This window comes from Galeopterus variegatus, unplaced genomic scaffold (assembly GCF_000696425.1).
Source record: "Galeopterus variegatus unplaced genomic scaffold, G_variegatus-3.0.2 Scaffold2381, whole genome shotgun sequence".
Taxonomy (NCBI): domain Eukaryota; kingdom Metazoa; phylum Chordata; class Mammalia; order Dermoptera; family Cynocephalidae; genus Galeopterus; species Galeopterus variegatus.
In genome coordinates, this window is record NW_007728492.1 from 256374 (window position 1) to 266972 (window position 10599).

At 35.5% G+C, this 10599-nt stretch overlaps 1 protein-coding gene across 1 annotated transcript in view; it reads right to left on the reverse strand.

The window, feature by feature from the left end:
- The window catches only part of ZFAND4 (zinc finger, AN1-type domain 4), a 33319-nt gene that overhangs the window by 17922 nt on the left and 4798 nt on the right, over positions 1-10599 (reverse strand). The window contains exons 3-4 of the mRNA XM_008581528.1: positions 8715-8901; positions 4428-4575 (exon numbers count right to left, since the gene is read on the reverse strand). Coding sequence (XP_008579750.1) covers positions 4428-4575; positions 8715-8901 — 335 coding nt within the window. The remainder of the gene's footprint in view (positions 1-4427; positions 4576-8714; positions 8902-10599) is intronic.

The following is a 10599-nucleotide window of genomic DNA, read 5'->3' on the forward strand; positions in this document are numbered from 1 at the left end:
AGCGGCCGGTCTGTATGTGGGATCCGAACCCTCGGCGGGAGCGCCGCCATGCTCCCAAGCACACACTGTAGCAGTGCGCCACCGGGCTGGCCCACAATTAACTAATTTGATCTAACACCCTCTACAATTACAGAATACACAGTCTTTTCAAGTACACAGGTGGCATTTACCAATATGCTCAGTCACAAATCACAAGGATTAAAATCATTTAGAGTATGTTCTCTGACCACAGTGAAATTAAGCTACAAATCAATAACAGATTTATAACAATTCCCATCATTTTTACAAAATTTTTACATTTTTTTTTTTTTAGAAAAATTCATCCTAAATGTAACATGGTATAGCCAGTGTGGAAAACAGTATGAAAGTTACTAAAAAAATTAAAAATAGAATTACTATATGATCAAACAATTTCACCTCTGGTATATACTCAAAAGAATGGAAAGCTAGTCTCAAAAAGATATTTGTACACATGTGTTCATAGCACCATTATTCCCAATAGCCAAAAGGTGGAAACAACCCAAGTGTCCATTCACTGATGGATGAATGGATAAGCAAAATGTAGTATATCCATACAATATAATATTATTCAGCCTTAAAAAGGAAGGAAATAGTCACACATGCTTCGACATGAATGAACCTCAAGGACATTATACTAAGTGAAATAAGCTAGTCACAAAAAGACAAATGCGGCATGATGTCACTTATAAGAAAGGTAGAGTTGTCAAATTCATAGAAATAAAGTAGAATGGTGGTTGCTAGAGTTTGGGAGTAGGGGTAAATAGGGAGTTCTTAATGAGTTTTTTAATGAGCACAAGTTTCAGTTTTACCGGATAAAGAAGTTCTGGAGATTAGCAGCACAACAATGTGAATAATACTTAACACTACTGAACTGTGCATACACACTTAAAGATAGTTAAGACAGTAAACTTTCTGTTATATGTATTTTACCACAACTAAACATAAAAATTTTTTAATTTTAGTGGTAGAATCTCGGTGGTGAATAAATGTTTACTATAAAATTCTTTCAACTTTGCTGTATGTTGGAAAAGAAAATTACAGATCAATTTCTCTCATGAATAAAAATCCTAAATGTGAAATTAAATAAAATATTAGCAGATTAAAGAAATGAAAAGGAAAAAATAAAATATTAGCAGATTCTAAAGAAATGAAAAGGAAAAATACATCACTACCAAAAGTGGTTCATTCCAAGAATGCAAGAATGATTTCATATTTTAAAAAAATCAATTCACCACATGATCAGAATATTTCTATTCAGTATAAAATATTTTTTAATTTCCCTTTGGATTTCTTCCTTGACCTGTCACACAGAAGCATGTTATTTCCAAATATCAGAAAATTTTATTTCATTGTAATTAGCATTTTTATGTGATTTGAATCTTTTAAAACGTACTGAAACTTGTTTTATGGCATACAATATGGTTTATCTTGGTAAATGTTCTGCATGCACTTAAAAAATGCATATTTCTGCTGTTGTTGGGTGAAGCATTCTGTAAATGTCATTGGGTCAAGTAGGTTGATAGTGTGTTCAAGTCTCCAAATATCCTTTCTGATTTTTTTTCTACCTATTCTATCAATTTTTGAGAGTGGGGGTGTCGAAATCTTTAAATAAAAGTATTTATCTATTTCTCTTTGTAGTTTTTGCTTCATGTATTTTGAAGTCATATTATTAGGTGCACAGACATTTAGGATTATGAGGAAAGGACTTTTTCCTAATAGAGCTAGTCAATTGTTCTCCATCTGGAAAAAAAAAGATCTTTATCTTGCTTAATATTACTTCAAAAAAATTTCAGGTGGATTGTAGACCTAAATGAGAAAGGAACAACCATAAAGCTTTTGGAGAAAAAAAATAGGAGCATGTCTTCAAGACCTGTGATAGGAAAATATTTCATTAAAAGGCTATAAAAAGTGCTAATCATAAAAGCAAAACTGATAAATCAGAATACATTAAAACTGAGAATAATTATTCATCAAGATAGTAAAAAAGTTAAAGAGCAAGCCACAGAGTTTCAGAAATATCTGCAAATCATACATCTGACAAAAAACTTGTACCCATAGCATATCAAGATGCCTACAAATCAATAAAGAAAAGGCAGATAACTAAATTAAAAGATGAGCAAAAGACTTGGAACAGGCACTTCACAAAAGATGTCTTAACGGCTAAGAAACATATGAAAAGCTAAGACTATTCCTCATTAGAGAAATATAAATGAAAACCACTACACAGCCACCAGAATGGTTCAAATGAAAACAACTGACAATATCAAGTGTTAGCAAGGATGTGGCACAAACTAGAACTCTCATGTTACTGATGGGAGTGCAAATTGGTTCAAACGTTTTGCAAAATTGTTTGGCATAACTTCTAAAGTTAAACATATATCTTCCCTATGACTCTGAAAGTCCATTACTTAGGTATATGCCCCAAAGAAGAGTGCATTTGGGGCCGGCCTGGTGGCGCACTGGATGGTGCGCCACTTGGGAAGCGCGGCGGCGCTCCCGCCCGAGGGTTCGGATCCCACATGCAGACTGGTTCCCGCTCACTGGCTGAGCGAGGCGCGGGAGCAACACCGAGGGTTGCGATCCCGTTGCCGGTCCCCGGTCCGGTACGAGAGCAACACTGAGGGTTGCGATCCGTTGCCGGACACGGAAAAAGACAAAAGACAAAAAAAAAAAAAAAGAGTGCATTTGTCCACCAAAGAATATATAAGAATGTTCAAAGGAGCTTATTAGTAAAAGCTAAAAGCTAGAGACAATCTAAATGTCTATCAAAAGAAGAGAGAAACAAATTGAGGTAAATCACACAGAGGAAGAGTATACAGCATTGAAAAAGAATTATCTCATACATGCAACAACATTGATGAATAATAAAAATACTATGTTAAGCAAAAGTAACCAGACCAAAAAAAATTTTTTTTCATAATAAGAATTACTTATTAATAAGTAACACTTATTACTGGTAGTAATAATAATACATAATAGATGCAAGAATAGTAGTTCTTCTGGGAGTGAGAAAAGGAAGGTATTAAGTGGGAAAGATTATGAGGAAACCTAGAATGAAAGACAGGTCCTATTTTAATTTGGGTTGTGCCTATGCAAATGTATGGGGGTACCTTTAAAAGTTGATGGAAAGATTCTTATCTTTTTTTTCTTTTTTTTTTGTGACAGGTAAGGGGATGGCAACCCTCGGCTTGGTGTCATCCACACCACGCTCAGCCACTGAGCACACCGGCTGTCCCTATATAGGATCTGAACCCGCGGCCTCCACGCTCCCAGCACTGCACTCTCCCAAGTGAGCCACGGGGTCAGCCCCTTATCATCTTTTAATTCTATTTTTCCATCAACTTTTTGAAGTACACTCATATATAAATGTAAAACTTCATCAAATGGTACATTAAAGATTTGTAAATTTTATTACACATGAATAAAGGAGGAGCCATTAATAGAGTGAAAAGGAGAGCAACAGAGTGTGGCAAAGGATTTATATGAGGCAAAGGACTTATATCCAGGATATATAAAGAACTCCAAAACAAGCAAACAAACAAAAATCAGTAACAAAAAACATACAACTCTTGGGCCGGCCCAGTGGCGCACTCGGTAGAGTGCGGCGCTTGGGAGCGCGGTGGCGCTCTCACCCAGGGTTCGGTTCCCATATATAGAGACTGGTCCGCTCACTGGTTGAGCGCGGTGCAGGCGCGACGCCGAGGGTTGTGATCCCATTACCGGTCACAAAAAAGAAAACAAAAAAAAAAAAACATACAACTCAATCAAAAAATGAGCAAAAGATTTGAACATGCATTTTACAAAACAAGATATCCAAATGCCCAATAAACACATGAAAGGTGCTCAATGTCCCTGGTCATCAAAGAAATGCAAATTAAAATCACAATGTGATGCTACACACCAACCAGAATGGCAAAAACAAAAAAGGAGGATCATAGAGAATACTGATACGAATGTGGGAAAACTGCTACTCTCGTTCATTGCTGGAAAGAAGGTAAATGGGTTCAATCACTTTGGAATCACTTTGGAAAACTGACAATATCTACTAAAGCCAAACAGTAGATATTGTTATCCATAATAAGTAAATATTAACATAGCATCTTAAAAAGAATTATTGAAAGATTAAGCTATCTTTTATCATCCTTCTTAGCTCTAGAATTGTGAAAATTTTAAAATCATGAATTATTTTAAGTGCAGTATAATCCTTTCAGCTACATTGGTGGCCTAAGAAACAAAACAAAACAAAACAATTTATCACTTTTAATATCTCAGTAAGTAATTGAGGCCAGAAACTTAAAATGAATAATACTTTATACTTTTTTTTCACAATTACCAACAGACCTCATTGCTGTGAGCCCTGGAGGGCTAAACTAGAGAAAGGCCTGGCCAAGTGCCGACCACTTCACCTTTTTGCTGAGATTCATGTTCTCCATCTTAGCCTTCAGAAGCTTCATCTTATTCATAGTTATTGAATTTTCAATTATCTGTTGCCCAGAAGGAGAAGGCTCAATTTCTTCATCTTCATCCATATACAAATTATACACAGAACCACCACTGCAAAGAAAACAGTAGCTACTTGAAATGTGCTTGACACCTGCTCAGTGACTTAAAAGTACTTTATGCACAACTATAAATGTTGCTAATGATAGAACACTAAATTCATTTTGTCAATGTAAATGCAAGAAAATATATTTCAAAAATGTATTTCTTAGGGAAAAAAATTTATTTTATTTTATATTTTTTTTCCCCCTTTTTATCTTTTTTCGTGTCCGGCAATGGATCGCAACCCTCAGTGTCGCGCCCGTACTGGACCGGGACCGGCAACGGGATCGCAAACCTCGGTGATGCACCCGCACCTCGCTCAGCCAGTGAGCGGGAACCGGTCTGTATGTGGGATCCGAACCCTCGGTGGGAGCGCCACCGCGCTCCCAAGCGGCACACTGTAGCAGTGCGCCACCGGACCGGCCCAGGGAAAAAAATTTATATGGAGATAAATATCATGATCTAGCATTACTGAAAATCAAGTACAGCTGAGCTTCTCTGAATTCAGTATTTTAGAAGTGAAGATCTTTTGGTACCTGCAATATCATTTCCAAAGAGACAAAAATCCATTTCCACAAGACTGTTCTGATGTTGTTTTATCAGCCCGGGCTGATATTGTGCACAGACCACAGGCTGATCAGATTTCCATAAACCAAAACAAAAAAGAAATGGGCAGAGAAGAGAACTACAGATTTCTATTTATCCTGAGGGGACTCTCACTAAAAAAAAGAACTCAAACGAGGTGTCATCAGAATATTTTCTGTTCTTAAAGAACAAAAAATAAATTTTAAAAAATAGGGATAACGAAATTTTCCTAAGTGTGTTTGGAAATGTAACCACCTAGAATAGCATAAATTTTAACATGGAAAAAGACACCCAGTCAAACCATGGCACAAATTATTAAACTGTTAAACATTTCAATTACTCATCGACCACCATGACATTTATTCACAGTTTAAAATAATTAATATTTAGAGGCCCTCCTCTTTGACTGCATAATATAATGACACTCATCACACTATCTTCATAGTTATACTTACATGTCTGTTTTTTTCCCTTACTCCCCCATATGTAAGCAAGTTGGAAGCAGATATTAGGCTTTATTTATTCATCTTCCTAGTCTTTGCACCTGGCACAGTGCTTGGTACATATTCAATAAATTTCTGATGAACCGAACACAAACATTCTTGAAATTTCATTTATCTTTTCAATAATGGGAAAATTAGAATGGTGAGAGTTTGAAAAAACAAGTTCAACACATCTGGAGAATGATTAAAACTTTACAGTGAGAATGGAAATGTATAGACACAATTTGTAGGTTGAGAAACTTCTGTGTAACGGTTACTTCACAAGTATACTGTACAAAAGCAGTAATGACAGCTTCTTGACACATTAATGGAGAATGATTAAAACTTTAAATAGAGCGGAATAAGAATACATAATTGTTACTGGGCCTGATTTACTTATTGGAAAACTAAATTATGTATCTATGCTATAGAAGCATGAGAGTTAATAAAATTTCCTGTTCTATATAGTTGTAAGAAATGAAAAAAAAATCGGATAGCCTTAAGGAAAGCATATTCCATAACACTTCTGAAGCACATACTATCATGGACCACACAAGGGTAAAGCACAGACTGAACAGCCACATTCCTGAACTTTATATGGTGAAATGGATGACATTTGAAATTGTGGGTTAGTTGCTTTTACTACAGACATGGGTATCCTAAGGAAGAATGCAGGAACAGGTCTCCACAACCAATTCCATCTGTAGTGCTTGCCTCGTGACTATCCCTGCTACCTACTCTAGATGTCCACTACAGTTTGAGGATCGACCCAACAAGCACGACATTAAAGTAATAACATTGCCTGACACTTACTGAATGCCTGCTCTGCTGCACACTTTCCACACATTATTCCTAATCCTCACAAAACTACATAAGGTAGATACTATATCCTATTTTATAAATGAAAAAATTGCAGGGAAAGAGAATAAGTGATTTGCCTCAAGATCAGAAAACTAGTAGATGGTCAAAATCCTAAGATGAAAATTCTCCATTTGTTTGGTTTCAAAGCTGATTCTTACTATTTCCTGTTGCTTCCCAACGCACCAGACAACAGACCTTACTGCATCATGCCTATGCACCCAAGTAAGTGTCAGAACTCATAGTGTGCAAAGGCTTTTGTCTCGAGGTCAAGTATACCTGAAAAGGAGGGTTGTGTGAGGATTTTTGTCAGTTTACCCTGTGCAGTTAGAAAGAATGACTCAAGTATATTTTATTTTCAGTTCTCTTGCAATATTTTAACTTCAAATACTTCTCTGCTACCCTGTGGCATTTTATCTGTACCTTTCTTGAATACTAAAAGAAGTTTCTCACTCAATCTTACTACCATGAAAAACCTATTCTCCTGTGGAATACAAGTATATATGTAAAAAAGAGCAATCATGATAGATATTTTACTGGATGCATTTTAGAGTATAAAAACACTTCTAAATTCACCTAATTTTTTTCAGAGAACCACATTATAATATTTTCTCTCACAAAGCATAGATTCATGAGATCAGTAAGAAGCCAATCATAAGTTTTTTCTAGACACAAAAATGTAACTAGACTAGATAACATAGTAATTTATAAATTAACCCAAAAATATCATTCTTAATATTTAAATCTTCTAATATTTTCTTGAATTTCTAAACATATGCTTGAGTGCTATATTTAGCTTTCTCCAAATCTTTCAAATTAAAACACGATAAAAGAATAAGAGGCAAATGTAACATTTTCCTCAACATATTGTTCATCCCAGAGCCAACAGATCGCTTGACTTTTACAGACAAGTTACCATTTAAGTCTTACAATGTCTCCTTATATTTCTTTCCATTTAAAAACGGTAAAGTGGCATGATTCACTAACAAGATTTGACACTAAAAAGGACAGATGCTACATTTTGTATCAGAATGACTCAAATAAACAATTCTCCCCATTTCTTCTTAGACCAAGGTCAGCACACTATGGCCATTGGTCAAATCTGGCCTGCCACCTATTTTTGTGTGGCCGATAAGCTAAGAATGGTTTTCATGCTTTTAAATAACTGGAAAAATCAAAATCATATGAAATTCAAATTTATGTCCATAAATCAAGTTTTATTGGGACAAAGTAACACTCACTTGACCATATCTTACATTTACTGCTTTTGGATTACAATGGCAGAGACTGTATGTGGCTCTCTCACTGTAGCTTGGCAAACTACAGTCATAATTGGATGGCATTTTGAGTGCCATGTATATTGCTATACTGTGACTTTTTTTATATACTCAGCATCCAAAACAAGAAAAGTAGACTTCAAATGTTAGTTTTAAGGCACAGTAGACAGTGGATTATTTGTTATTAGATGGCGAAGCACTGAGTTCATTATGCAATGACACTACAGGTATGCTAAAAGAAAACAGCATATGTAGACATTACCAGGATAAGCACTCATCACAATATTCCCAACTTTGTACCACCAATGCCTAGCTTAGTGAACAGTAAATGTTTACTGATTTAAAGTGAAAGGAGATAAAGAATCATAGTATTGGGATACACAGAAACTTAGAGATTACCTTGTCTAACTCCCTAATTTTTCTATTGTCTAGCTAAACATCTATAGGATTTTTCCTTCTGATCTTAGAGTTAATATTACAATTTCTCTCCCTTTCCTGAGTAGGAAAACAAAAACAAAGAAATAAAGAGATTTATCGACCTTAAAGCAGTATAATTAAATTTCGAAAAAAAGATACCACTTTACATTTAACCCTTTCCATTATGCTGAGGTTATATAATGACACACTATTATGATAAAACTCTATAATCTAGTTAGCATCTTAGAGTTTCATAAAGTACCAGGAACAAATAATTTTTATGAAAAAAAATCCTACTCTATAAAGAAACTTCAGTTTTAGAAATTATTCTTTAAGTATCAGCCATAAGAAGAACAACTTCAGAATACATATCAGAGGTGGGGTGCAGTGGGAAGGAGATGCATGAATTTAGCTAGTCTTGCTAATATACTAAGATTACTTTGACAACACAAGGTAAACATAAAGGTTTATGGAGAATATCATTCAATGTTCTCCTTCCCTAAGTGAGACATGGAAATGAAAACCTATTTACCTTAAAGATTCAGACAATGGTGTTAAAGTGCCATCTCCCCTATCTACTACACGAAAGAAATTCAATTGATCTCCTTCTCGGTATACCAAAAATGTAACTTGTTTGTTGCAGGAGGTCTTCTCCCAGACTTCATCTCGACTGGACTCCATGTACTCAGCCATCTCCCTAAGTGGATCTTCCATAGGAACTGTAAATGGAAAAATTAATAAACAAACTTTCGATTTATATCAAATTTTATGCATCTTGGTACAGTGACAGGAATATAATGTACTGAATTTGAACAACCACTCTGTGCATATAATACATCCATCACATATTTCAAATAAGTTCCTGATCTTTTTGTAGCTAATATAGCATTCTCTGTGTTGTATTACTACAAAAGAAACAAAATGTGTTATTATTATTATTATGTTGGTATGTCCTAAGACAGGGATTAACCAAAACATGAGTTTTATTTTTCCTGTGCCACTAGATCTGTATATTGGCTGATTCTATGACATTATTCTCTATGATTGTTTTCGCTGTACATCTTCTACTTCCTATATTTTCAAATATTTGTTCCATCAATCAATAATTAAAAACAACATAAGTTGGCCAGTTAGCTCAGTTGATTACAGTGCAGTGTTATGACACTGAGATCAAGGCTTTGGATCCCCGTACCAGCCAGCCACAAAACAAATAGATAGATACGTAGATACATAGATAAATAATGCAACATAAATTCCACTGACTTTAGACTAAAAAGTAAATATTAAAAACAACATAAGTTGGCCAGTTAGCTCAGTTGATTACAGTGCAGTGTTATGACACTGAGGTCAAGGCTTTGGATCCCCGTACCAGCCAGCCACAAAACAAATAAATAAATAGATAGATACGTAGATACATAGATAAATAATAAATAAATGCAACATAAATTCCACTGACTTTAGACTAAAAAGTAAATATGCACTCACATACAATTGGGAGACATACTTAAGAAATCAGAAGCAAGCGAACCTCTTTTTCTTTCTGGTTTTATGTAAAAGTTGATTAGAGCTCTTCCTTGATGTCAGCTAATTAAAACTACACAATAATTCAGAACACGAAGGGGCCATTTAGTGTACTAAAACTGCAAAGTGTGAAATGGTATGTTGTTTCTTGAGGGCATCCTCCCAGGACCCTAACTGAGTGGGTATATATCTATGTGTATGAGCAGAGCACATGGAGTACACAGGCTATCTAGGGCCACTCTGAAGCCTCTCACTCCTTATAGGCTCTAGTGGCCTGGAGTTGTCTTCACATTTGAATGATATTACAGCCATCATTACAAAATGCTCTCATCTACAGCAGGCACAGACTTCACCCCTAGGATAGGAATGGGCCTCAACAATTGGCTCATAGGATGAATGTTCCAGAAATCCCTAAACACCAGACTTGGAAGTCTAAGTAATAGTTCCAAGGGGAAAAAAGTTCTCTCCCAAAGACATTCTCGAGTCATGCTGCAGAATCATTTGTTCTCTCCTAAAAGAGGCAACAATTCCCAAAGTGAATAACATTTCATTTATTTATTAACAGTATCACAGTGTTGTACTCCCCTTTAAAAAGAGTTGCAGCAATAGGAAAATATTAAACTCTGAAAATAATAAAGTAAAAACATCAAAGGTGTTCCTATATCCTAAATTCAATACCACTACTACTAAAACATAAAAATCTAAGAAATTTAATAAGATTTATTTTATGAAAAAATTACTTGGATGTTTTGATTGACTCTTTCATAAGCATAAAATATGTAAACATTAAAAGATATTTTTCGGGCCAAGCCCGTGGCGCACTCGGGAGGGTGCGGCGCTGGGAGCGCGGTGGCACTCCCGCCGTGGGTTCGGATCCTATATAGGGATGACCGGTG